General features: G+C 35.5%; 1 protein-coding gene across 2 annotated transcripts in view; it reads right to left on the reverse strand.

Annotated features, from left to right (window-relative positions):
• GRIK2 (glutamate ionotropic receptor kainate type subunit 2) overlaps positions 1-13,604 on the reverse strand; it is a 606,408-nt gene that overhangs the window by 234,383 nt on the left and 358,421 nt on the right. For both annotated transcript variants that reach the window (XM_081036880.1, XM_081036881.1), the window contains exons 8-9: positions 8,695-8,838; positions 1,602-1,709 (exon numbers count right to left, since the gene is read on the reverse strand). In XM_081036880.1, coding sequence (XP_080893006.1) covers positions 1,602-1,709; positions 8,695-8,838 — 252 coding nt within the window. The remainder of the gene's footprint in view (positions 1-1,601; positions 1,710-8,694; positions 8,839-13,604) is intronic.

A 13,604-nucleotide genomic window follows, 5' to 3' on the forward strand; every position in this document is an offset into this window, starting at 1 on the left:
TTTGGCACAGAGAAGCTGGGTGGAAAGATGAAGTCCACACAGTTGTGATAGAACCAGAATTATAACTTAAGTCTATATAATTTTACCATGTATTGAACCTTCTAAACTGTGAATTCTATAAGGTAGGAATTCTGATTCTTAATCTATGGGTTGATAACTGTACTTTTCAGGAAAAAAATAAAAGTAAAACCAACGAGATTTATTAGTCTTCATGAAGTAAATGTTGCTATTACCCGTGATGCAATTGAACACTCTGCTTTAGAAGAATTAAGAAACTTATCCATAAATAGTAAATTGCAGAGCAGGGTTAGAGCCCAATTCTGTCTGAATCTAGTCATTGGTATTTTAACCATTCTACTAAATTAAAACAAACAAACAAAACACAACCACAAAACCACAGGGTACTTTTTGCTACTTAGCAGCACTTTATGTCTAGTGAGTAAAAGTCATGTCAGGTATAATGGCATTCCCAAACCATTTACATTTTTCTTAAGATTTAACTACACTGAATCCCACCTCCATCTTTTAGCTGATGACTTCATGTGCTAATTTTTGAAGATATTGAAATCGTTTGATATGAACTCTTTTAAGTCTTCTTTCTAACTTGCCTTCACCTGTTCTCAATACCTTATCTGTCTTCTCAGATAATGTTAATTTATCTCACTAATTTATTCTCCAGTCTTTGATTTCTAGCTTTATCATTGGTTCCTCTCACTTTTGTCACCTGGCTTCTCCATTACTCCTTGAAAACAGAGTCCCAATGTTCTGCTATTCTTTGAATTAATAATATTGCTGAAGGTTCAGTTAATACCTTTGTCACTGTTTATTCATCTATCATTTCCACTCTTAGAATAGTGTCACGCGAGGTGACCTGCTGGGTCTCTGGTCCCGCTCCCCACATAAAGCAAGACATGGTGAGGCCAAAAAGGAATACCCACAAAGCCATAGATAGGGGAGTCATACCACTATATTCTTGCTGATGGCTGGGTTAGAGACAGAAGAAGCAGGAGCCACACTGTCCGCAATCTGCCGTGCACTTCTCTCTGCCAACCAACCTCATTTGCTAGCTGCAATCTGCCTCTCTGCAATCTGCAATCCACACTCCGCCGCTTGCTAGCTCAGCCACCATCTTCTTGCTAGCCCCCACTTGCTGCTAGCGTAGCCACAGCAGTTATATGCGTGGCCAGTGGCTCACTGGTTATAGCTGACGGCCAACTAGCCACAGCTGATGGCCATTTGATCACAGTTGATGGCCATTTACTACCTGATCCAGAACCTTTCCAAGTGAGGCCAGAGAGCCTAGAAACTGCACTCCTGGCTCTGTCCCCACAAATAGTTTTAAGTTAATGGTTCCATACTACAATTATCCCAAACTATAATAGCTTCCCAAGCAACCCATAGGCCTCCAGGCTATTCTCTCTTTATCTCACATTTTATACTATTATAGCAAATATCTTGGCATGTTTTTTTGTTTGGTGTTTACTGTATGACTCAAATCTAACATTTTAGCTCTATTTCCTACTTCTACTTATGTATTTCCCACTTCCAATGTGTGTTTCATTTAATAATTAAAAGTAAATTAGCTCAATGACTAAAAGTACCTTTTCCAGACCTTCTTCCTTAAGGCTGATCACATCCAAATCAAAATCTGTTCGTAAACCATTGGTTTTGTTGAAAGTTATTCTGCCTGTGAGGCCTTCCCAATGTGCCTAGGGGAAAAGGAAAAAAGAAAAAACAAGGATTAATAAATAAGTAAAAAAAACAAAACAAAACAAACAAACAAAAAAAAAAAAAACAGAAGAGGAAACACATTCCAAAAAAAAAAGGAAAACATTATTTTCATTACTTTTCATGAACTTACATTGCTATGGATTTTAAAAATATTTTTATTCTCTTCTGAACTTTGAGGGATTTCTTTTTCTAAATTATTCTAGTCTCAGTATGAAATTTGTTGTACCATTTTTTTCATTTTAAATAACACACATTTTCCAGATATCACTTTTCATTATGAGACATTTGAAGATTATGTTTTAAATAGAAAACCACTTTTAGCAAAGTGAGAAGAATTTAGTCATGTATTACATGAGATAGTGAATATCTCACTGGAGATTACAAATAGTGTTATAAAATACCACTCCTAAATTCTTACTAACATGAAAATATACTTATTTTATTACAAGCAAGAGACTGAATCTAGGAAAACCTGTCATATACAATTTTGATTATACACTTTCCCCTTGGAATATTTAACTTATTTAGTTTCCCTTGAGTAATGTATCAAAATTGCTTGACATCAAGTTATACTTCCTGCAGAAGGAGTTCTCTATATAGAATAAAGCGGGAATATAATAATCCACTTACATAATTGGTTAACCCCCATCAAAGGTGAGAATATCTGGAATTTTTTTTTTTTTTAACTTAAAAACTTCTCCCACTCTGTTGGCTATATAGCCCAAATTAGATGGTTTCTGTTATTTGTCATTTGGAAATAGCTTGAACTATCACGTACCATATACTCACAACTATAATGTTTGAAAGAATATATATACATGTATATATATATGCACACATATATATACATGTGTGCATATATATACATATATATATATATATACGCACATATATAGACACAAAAGAGATAAAACCCAGTAGATTATAGGCAACATTCATTCCAATAAAGATTACCAATGAATATTAGCATTACTACATTTCTTAGGCATTGTTTTTTTTTTCCTTGGGTACTTATGTGTAGGTATTTGAAAATAGTTTTAGGCCAATAAATTACAAATAAAATAGGAAAAATTGTAATACACATTGTAATGCAGGGACTCAGCTCCGGCTCCCCACACAAGAATGCAGGATATAGTGAGGCCAAAAAGGAACACCCACAGAGACATGGATAGGGGATTCATACCACTATATTCTTGCTGGCAGCTGGGTTAGAGATACAGGAAGCAGGAGTCACATGATCTACAATCTGCCTCCCGCTTCTCTGTCAACCAACCAACCTGCCGGCCTAGCCACGGCAGTTATATTAGTGGCTAATGGCTAACCAGTAACATCTGATGGTCAACTAGTTACAGCTAATGGCCATCTAATGACCGAGCCAGCACCTTTCCAGTGAGGCGGAGAGCCTGGAAACTGCTCTACGGGACTCTCACACACATCTATACTCATATTGCAACATAACATAATTTTGAGCTTAAACATGTGTTAACTGGTCTCCAATAAGGAAGAAAAGATTACTTTAACCCAACTTCATCCAAAGAAAATAATTTCCGGTAATTAACAAAAATGCCAACGTGATCAAGAACTACAGGAGTAGAAGTGTAGAAACTGAAACAAAGCTGGGATAGAGACACCATGAGGAAATGTACATCAGGTGAAACTGTACAACTAAAATAATTAAATCATGAATTCAATTCTGAACAGACAGAATAAAGAAAATATGATAAAAACACAATATACAGCATCCATAATTTAAGACACACCGACTAGCCAGGGGAAGTATAGCTTTTCCTGGTACTGAAACCTGATATAAATATTTCCTTTTAGTCTTCAGAAGAGGGGAAACAATGTGATGTAGTGGACAAGGTCCTCAAACACCCTCTAATAAATACAATATTGACTATTATACAACTGCTTTATAGGGTTGTATGACACATGTCTCAATACACAAGTGCAGCATTCAGAAAAAGAAATCCTTCAAATAGCCAAACCAGTACACTATATTTGCATCTCTGATGCTGTTTTAAACAAGAAGTAAACGTATAATGTGGAGGAATAAATAAAATGCATATTCTTCAGGGAGGATTATTTCACCTGAGAGGTTGATAAGAATTAGACAAGATTTCCGGTCAAGATGGCACAGTAGGTAAATGCTCTGCTCACCTCCTCTCAGGACAACATCAATTAAAACTAAACCACAGAACAACAAATATTGAGACTCATCTGAAGCCCTACAACTACTGACATTCAGAAGAAGCCACCTGGAGACTGGCAGGAGGAAAAGAGACGTGGAATGGGCTGGTCCCAAACCTGTGTCTGATCATTACAAACTTGGAGGGATATCTCAGCTGTAGAGGTCACACCTAGAGGAGCAAGGGGTCTCAGTCCCTCCATAGCCTAGGGTTTTAGTGCCTGGGTGAGAAGTCCCCATAACTTCTGTCTGTAGAAATTAGCAGAGATTGTGGCTGAGACAGACAGAGGATGCCTACACTCCCAGACTTACCTCTTGAAGTGCCCGTCATGGACTTACTTGCTGACGGACACACTCTGAGCTCCAGTGCTGGGACAGCGGCTCGACAGGCACCAGGGACATACAGGGAGGAACTGAATTGTCTAGCTTCGTGATAAGAGCTGAAGGAGCAGCTGTCTTCCAGATGGAGGAACTGGTGGTGGCTATTGTTTCTTTGTTGATCCCTCCCCCTCCCTGAGTGCAGACACAGGCAGACTCATGAGTTTCCAACAAACTGACTACCATATCACCTTTCTTCTGCCCCACCCTAGTGATTTCCTGAGACCATGCCCCACCGACCTTTTGGACACACCCAAACCACTTCCAGTGGCTTTTCTGTATAACAGCCTGCCTTGGCTCATGCTGTGGACATTCCTAAAATCTCTTAAAGGTTCACAAAACCCAAACAAGTAGTATCTGGCTGTGTCATGTCCTATACGGCTTTTCTGTATAACAGCCTGCCTTGGCTCATGCTGTGGACATTCCTAAAATCTCTTAAAGGTTCACAAAACCCAAACAAGTAGTATCTGGCTGTGTCATGTCCTGTACCTCTGGCTGAGCAGTCCTAAGCCTGGCATTAGCAGCAGCCAACCTTAGTTCACAGCTTGGCCTTTCAAGGTACCACCAAGCACAGTGTGGGTGATGGACATATCTGGATTGCTTTGTGGCTCATGCCAGGTGGCCCTGGGCAGGGCATAGACTGCAGCTGAACTTGACCTGCAGTAGGTCCTTTCCCAGGAGGCCCAAGGGTTGGCAGTCCCAACAACCAGCTTTGGACTGGGCTGGAACATCACCCAGCCATCTGCAGGATGACACATCCAAAGGGAAGACTGGGCAGGAACCAGAGCCCCAGTAAAGTGAACCCTCCTCTCTACAGACAGCCCCAGGACAACAACTCTTCCACTGTAGTCATAGCCAGTCCTCCCAAGGGTTAATTCCTCCCGTTGAGGTGCAAAAAAAAATCAAGTCTCAACTACCACAGGAGGGTGCATACAACCCACACAAGGGATATACCTAGAGCTCCTAGCTCTGGTCACCAGGGAGACTGCACCACAAGTTCCCACAGGACCCCTACTACATAAGGCCACTCTACTTAGACCATGAGGCATAGCATCCCTACACAGAAACAAACACAGGGAGGCAGCCAAAATGGGGAGACAAAGATACATGCCCCAAATAAAAGAATAGAACAAAGTACCAGAAAAAGAACTAAACAAAATGTAGACAAGCAATCTACCAGATGCAGAGTTCCAACAATAGTTATAAGGATGTTCAATGATCTCGTGGAGAACTTCAACAAAGAGACAGGAAGCATAAAAATGGAGATAGAAAACATAAAAAAGAACCAGTCAGAAATAAAAACTACAATAACTGAAATGGAGAATATATTAGAGGGAATCAATGGTAGATTAGATGAAGCAGAAGATTGAACCAGCAATTTAGAAGATAAGGTAGCAGAAAACACGCAATCAGAAAAGCAAAAAGAACAAAAAGAATTCAAAAAATGAGGAGAGTTTAAGGAGCTTCTGGGACAACATCAAGTATACCGACATTTGCATTTTAGAGTTACCAGAAGGAGAAAAGAGAGAGCAAGGAATTGAAAATCTATTTGAACAAATAATGATGGAAAACTTCCCTAACCTCGTGAAGGAAATACAGAAGAGCAGAGAGTGCAGAGAATCCTGAAAAAGATGAACCTAAAGAGCCCCACACAGATATACATCATTATAATTAAAATGCCAAAGGTTAAAGACAAAGAGAGAATCTTAAAAGCAGCAAGAGAAAATCAGGTAGTTACCTACAAAGGAGCTCCCATTAGACTGTCTGCTGATTTCTCAACAGAAACTTTGCAGGCCAGAAGGCATTGGCAAAAAATATTCAAGTGATGAAAAGCAAGAATCTACAACTAAGATTACTCTACCCAGCAAAACTATCATTTAGAATCAAAGGACAGATAAAGAGCTTCCCAAACAAGAAAAAGCTAAAGGAGTTCCTCACCACCAAACCAGTATTACAAGGAATGTTAGGGGGACTTCTTTAAGACAAAAACACACAAACAAACAAACAAAAAAGATTTAAAAATATGAAGATAAAATGGCAATAACTACATGTCTATCAACAGCTCCTTTAAATGTAAATGGATTAAATGCTCCAATTAAGAGATAGGGTGGCTGAATGGTTAAGAAAATAAGACCTTTACATTTGTTGCCTACAAGAGACTCACCTCAGTTCAAAAGCACACATAAACTAAAAGTAAAGGGATGGGAAAAAGATATTTCATGAAAATGGAAACAAACAAACAAAAAAGCTGTGGTAGCCATATTTACACCAGATAAAATAAACTTTAAAACAAAGGCTATAACAAGAGACAAAGAAGGACTGAGTAATCCAACTTCTGAGTAATTATCTGAAGAAACCCAAAATACTGCTTCGAGGTGACATGCGCATCCATATGTTCATTGAAACATAGTTTACGATGGCCAAGATGTGGGGGGCAGCCTGGATGTCTGTCAATGGAAGAATGAATAAAGAGGAGGTGGTACATATATACAATGGAATATTGCTCATCCATGGAAGGGAATGAGTTCTTGCCATCTGTGGTGGCATGGATGGACCTGGAGGGTATTATCCTGAGTGAAGTATGTCAGATAGCGAAAGACAGAGACAGTGTGATTTTGCTTATATGGAAAAGAACAGAATCTAAAAAACAGAATAATCAAACAAACAAAACAGAAACAAACTCATATATACAGAGAATATTTTGATAGTTGCCAGATGGGGGAGGGGTGTTGGAAACAGATGGAAAAGGGGAAGGGATTAAGAAGTACAAATTGATTGTTTCAAGTAGTTATGGGGATGTAGGGTATAGCATAAGGAATATAGTCAATAATATTGTAATAACTATATATGGTACCAGATGGGTACTAGATTTTTGGGTGATAGATGGGAGGAGAGTGGGGGACATGGTGAAAAATGTCTTGGTGAAGGCATTAAGAAGTACAAATTAGCAGTTACATAATAGTCACAGGGATGTAAAGTAAAGCATAGGAAATATAGTCAATAATATGTATAGTGTCAGATTGGTACTAGACTAGTCAGAGAGATCACTTCTTAAATTATATAAATGTCTAACACTATGCTGTACACCTAAAATCAGTATGAAATAATATTGATGTAATTGAAAAATTATAAAAGGGGGGGGGAAGGTGAGGGGAATGAGGTTCAAATTTCAAGGTATAAAACAAGTAAGTCATGATGTAATGAACAGCAGGGGGAATATAGTCAATAATATTGTGACAGCATGGTAGAGTGTCAGATGGTTGCAGGACTTATCATGGTGATCACTTCTTAAGGCATATAAGTGTTGAATATTATGTATACCTGAGACTAATATAATATTGTATGTTAGCTAAATCATAATAAAGATCGTTAAAAAAAGAATTAGACAAGAAAATATCACAGATATTCTTTGCCAAGGACCTGGAGATTCTTAATTACGATCCTATTTGCACTTTTATTTTCATGATGAATAATTTATTATATGATGAATTGATGATTTCTTTAAAGCCATTAATGAAAAATCTTATGTGGTAATGCCTGTGATTTTTCATAGCAAAGATTAAACTTTCATAGTTCAGTTTAACTTTCATAAAAATAGTCCTGTTTTAATCAAATGAAAAATATCCTAAGCTGACAAAGGATTTTTCTTCATGGTAGGAAAAACAGGAAGAATGTGTGTATGTGTGTGTGTGTATGTGTGTGTATGTGTGTGCGCGTGTGTGTGGTTTTTAAGAATTTTCCTGTTTTTTTTTTCTTGTCTCACTAGGGGCATGCTTAGTTTATGACTATAACAGAAGTAAGTCACAAGAAATGATATATGGCCATAAGAATGGTTGCATTAGGCAATAAAGTAAATTTCACACTTTTATGAAACCATATATTCTGTTTTATGTTAACAGTTAATGTAATTAAAATAACTAGACATTGCATTTAAGAACCATAGATCTAAATAACAATTATTTAAGATTTACTATTTGAGTGTAATTTAGTGTAGTGCAAATGGCATTCATGTTAAAAATTCATTACATATTTTATTGTCTCAAATATAAACAAACATTCTTTAAGCATCTATATCTCCACCTAAATGAAAAGAAACACACATAAGGATTCCCGGACATGAAACTAACAATACGATATATCACAGATCACAAATTTTCATCTGTTTACACAGTTACAGATATTTTGAAGGATGTCTATTTATTTATCATGCAATTTTCTCCCTTCTGTTCCATATTATTTAGTAAAAATGTTAATTTTGTCTGTATGAGGGAAAGAGAGTAAGTTTAATTTTAAAAATAAAAGTAAAACATTACCTGTTAGGAAAATTGCAAAATCTTAATGCATTCAGCTTGAGGACAAAAGACACACGGAATATAGATATACATCTCCTGACGTACCTCTTTAATTAAGCTCATAAAGCGGGTCCCGAAGCGCCAGGGTTTGTGTCGATTACACTGTAAGGAACTGACTGTCATCTGGGGAAACTGTTGGACGCCCACAGACACGACGTGCACAGCATCATACATGAGAGCGGCATCAGTCTGAAAGCCAAGAAAAAAGGAAATACGGAGTCACTACTACATGTGAAACGCATGATGCATTGTTTAGAAGTAGAGAGAAGGAAGGGGTGAGATAAATATATACCCAGTTTTTCTTTATGTAAAGTATAAAACAGTATTTCCACGTGCTCTGATTCTCTCGTATGAGGTAATGTGATCGAATTACTACATCAACTCCATTAAAACATTTGACCTACCCTCTCTTTCTGGATATGATAACCCAATGTCATATTGTCCTAGTATCTCTGTTGAAGTAATACTTCATTATTTCATGTTTGTGACTACCTCTGTCTCTGTCTTACCCTCTCATCTACACACACACACACACACTCACACACACGCATACAATGGACACAATTGCTAACATTTTGAATGGCTACGGAAATTCCATATAAAAATAAATAACCAATTTTCTTGTACAGGGAGCAAAAAGGAGATTTGATGGAAGATTCACCTAAAAACCTTAAAAATATAAACCCTGATCTTTACTTTAATTCAATTTTTTAAAAGATTCAATCTCAGAAATGATGCTACAATTTTGAATCTCAATACACATATTTATCCCTTTTCAAGAAACTAAGCTTAAATCCCCTCTACTGTTTTCTTTTCTCAAAATTTCCATATGAATTAAAGTTCATTTTGGCTTCTCAACTAAAACAAATATGAATTCCTTTGTGTTTGCACCTGCTCAAATGACTGACCACTTTAGAGGTTGATGATAAAAATAAAATGTTTATAAGTCATAACCAACCAGAGGTTCAGCGACTGTCAGCTCTGTGTTAAATGGACCCTCACATTGTGTTTGACGGATCGATGCCACGCTCACTACCTACAGAAGAGGCCACATTGACAGTGCTGGTTGCAATGAACTTTAGGCCATCTGCTTGGCATGCTTCAGAATAAAAGCATATATTTCCTCTTCTCATTCACACAATTAGTGAGCTGTGAAATGAATTCCAAAATGAATAGGAACCCTGTAGATTATAGCGTTTGCAACAATACAATACAAAATGAGCACACACAGTAGCTTTCATGCAAATAGATCCTAAGGAGCTCAACCACATAAAATGGAAGACAGCCAAAGAGCACCATGCAATGACAGAACATAATAATAATGTCATTTTATAGTTCATAAATCTTGGGGCAATGTAGTTCAGATTCATAACCTTCATTTTGTAAATATCAGCTGACTACTTCCACATACTTGATGACTGCATAGTAAAAACTAGAATAGTGGGGTTAATACAGGCATGCATCATGAGCCTAAGGTTTAGGCTGATATTTGTCTCTAGCCCGAGTTAACATTCAGAGGACATATTTCATATACCACACAGGTGGTCATAAAAATAGTTACAAAGATATAAAAGACACACATTTGATTTCAAAACAAATTATTTCTTTAAAAAATATCATGGTTAACAAAGTATAGAGAAATGAACACTTCCAGACATTACTACTTGCAGATGAAAGATAAAGAGCAATTTTGCAATTTACACCATAAAGGAGCCTTAAAAAAAATCCATGTTCTTTTTAATCCAGTAATTGGTCTAAGAAAATCATAGATAAGAACAAAGGCTATATACATTATTCATTTCAAAAAATATGTGAAAGTGGAAACCTATTGAATGTTCAAAATAAGAAAAAACAATTATATTACAATGATGTTTTACATAACCATTAAAAATCATGTTTTTAAAAATAATCAATTAGATCAGGAATTACATGTGATATGCTAAGTGTAAAAATACATTATACAGAATTGTATTTCCAGCATAAGCCATTATATACTAGTATGTTTTTATAAGTACTTAACATGGGCTATTTAACTTATTTAACCCTCACAATAATGACTTAATAAAAACACTACTATTGCTCCCATTTTACACATAACGATAGCAAGGTTTAAAAAAGTTACGTAATTAATAAAAGTCACACAGTTAAAAGTGGAGGGAGGCCCTGATTCAAACATCCTCTCTGCTCACAGCTAGTATTCTTAACCACCATATTGCATGTCATATGAACAACCACAAATAATAAACAAACAAACAAACAAACAAACAAACAAATAAATAATCAAAGGGAAGAAAACACACTAAAATAATTACTCTTGGAATTAGTAATAAGTACAGTTTTAAGTTTTTTCTTAATGTTTTAGTTTTTTTAAGATAGAGATTTCCTAAATGCCACTGTAATTATTCCCAAGATTTTACCTATTTCCACAAAATAACTAAAAGAACACAAACTATGATAGTCCTACTATCCCACCATGACTTATATGATCTAATGGGACTTATATGAAAATTCTAGAATAATAACCTTATCTAAAATGACAATGCTAGGAAATAATTTTCCTAATTCAGAGTTTGAAAAACAGTTTTTAGTACTTCATCTTCACGATCAGAGGACATACTAATTCATAATGAAACTATTTGAGATCTGTGCTTTTAAGTGAAATTATAAAAAAGACTACATATATGAAACTATAAGTTAAGTACTAGAGAAAAACTGTAAATAGTTAAAAAGTTGTTGATCAAATTATTTCTTGAATTCTCAGGTTGATTTATGATCAAGCAATAAATGAAACTTTTGAAACTGCCCTCTATGTATTCCCACCAGTTTAGGATGCTTTTCTTTGTCCTACTGTTAGATTAGTTGTTTTATGTGATCATGTGGGTTTATTTTTCATTTAAATTTGATATCCCATGAAAATTTATCTTTATTTTCTTCTTTGTAAAACTGTACATATGCAAATTCTTGCACCTTTGGAAAGCTGTGATTAAACTGTTTCAAAAGTGTTTTTCTTATTTTCTTATACAAAAATGCATCCATTAGAAAAATTTTCTTATATTAGTAATAATATTAGGTAACATTTGTGTAGTATTTTCTATGTGTGAGGCATTTTCCTTAAATCATTTCCTTTATTTTTCATAACCTTCATCCAGTTGGAAGTCCATTGAGGCAGAGAATACTTAAGAAACTGGCATCTGTGTTAATTTCTTCACATGTATTCTCACAAAGACCATATTAGGTGATCTTACTATTATCATTTTAGAGAGGAGGAAACTGAAGCTTATCAAGGTTAAAGTAATTCTCTCAAGGTCTCATCACCATTCAACCACCATCCGAACGATCATTACTGACTACCTCCCTAAGCCATATCCCCACCAAAACCGTAAAAGACAATGGAGAGGAAACTGAAGGCAGCAAGTCTCATATTTTTGGAAGTTCTGCTGAATACCACCCATTATATTTGCAGGCAACAAAGAGAGTAACTATATCTCTGAGCTGAGATTCAAGTACAAGTTCATTTGGCTCCCAAATTAGATTTTTTTTTCTTTATTCATCATAGCTACCTCTAAAAAGAGCTTCAGAGTTAAACATGACTGTAATTTAATGAATTAAATTAAAATGGACTATGTGTACAATTTGAATGGACTATGTGTACAATTTGGATATTGAAATTCATATGAAAAGATTAGGTAAAGTTGTAGTCATTCACATACTAAACTGCAAAGACAAGCTTGAAAGAGCAAAAAAAAATTGGCAGTGAAGACAAAACAATCTGTCCTATTTTCTCTCTTTCAAGTATAATTACTCATTTATGTATAAATAGATCACACTTATTGGAAAGCTAGAATATCTGTTCACCCTGGGAATACAGCCCAGAAGAAAGCATGACAAGATAGATATAGACAGAGCTAAGTGTAGACCTCATGCCTCACTGCTAGGTCAAGTATCTATTGATAGCAGTTGGAGCCCCTTGAGAGCCTACCTCAAACTAGACTGGAGTTGGAACCTTATTTTTCTTTCCAAAATAAGTTAGTTAACCTACAAAGAATGTCTGTCATTCTAAAACTGTTTTTGCAAACCTTTAAAATTGTGCAATATTGTGCTACATATTTCAGAAAAACTGCAGTGTGATCTTTTTACATGGTGGCTTAAAAGATCATGAAAAATGCCTTTGGCTACACTTTAATCATACATTAACCATCTCATTAACATATTGTTGGGTTTGTCTTATACATAGTCTAATTACTTTTAGATAAGGAGATGCAGGTGGGAGAGTGACAAATGCTAATTTCTCTGGCAGAGCTATTGCCACAGAAATTGGTTTAGTCACCCAATGCTATTTCACCTATCTCAAGTAACTTCATGTCTGATGAGCCTTTAAACTATTGAAATAACTGTGAAATATGCTTACAGCTTTTTATGCTCTGGAAAGTTCCACTACATATTTTTTAAATAATTGAAGAATCAGGGAAATCAAATGCTCTCAAAAGTTTCAAATGATAAAAATTACCATTGTTTAATATTTTTTCATTTGTATGTATAATTGAAATATTTTCCAATATATAAAAGCAGGAATAATAATAAATTGTGTGAATAGTTATAATATTTCCATGTACTTTGAATTTACAGAAGAATCTAGTATTAAGCAGAATTACCAAATGTGTCCAGGTTGAGTATATATGTTATTTCTGTTTCTGATAACTATAATCATCATTAGACATCCTCTTTGTAAAATTCTAGATGTTCTAGAACTTAAATAACTTAAAACAGTTTTTATGAATGAAGCATAAAGCAAATAATTAGAAATAAACAATTATGAACTGCTTACACTTAGAGCAGGGAACATTGGCACCTAAAATCTCTCAGATATACTATAAACTTCTTTTAGCAAAAAATATCAAAATTATTTATTTTTCTTTCCAATTTGGGGACATTCTTTTGGAATGCTCTGTCCCCGA

The sequence above is a fragment of the Rhinolophus hipposideros genome (assembly GCF_964194185.1).
Source record: "Rhinolophus hipposideros genome assembly, chromosome: 3".
In the NCBI taxonomy this organism is placed as follows: domain Eukaryota; kingdom Metazoa; phylum Chordata; class Mammalia; order Chiroptera; family Rhinolophidae; genus Rhinolophus; species Rhinolophus hipposideros.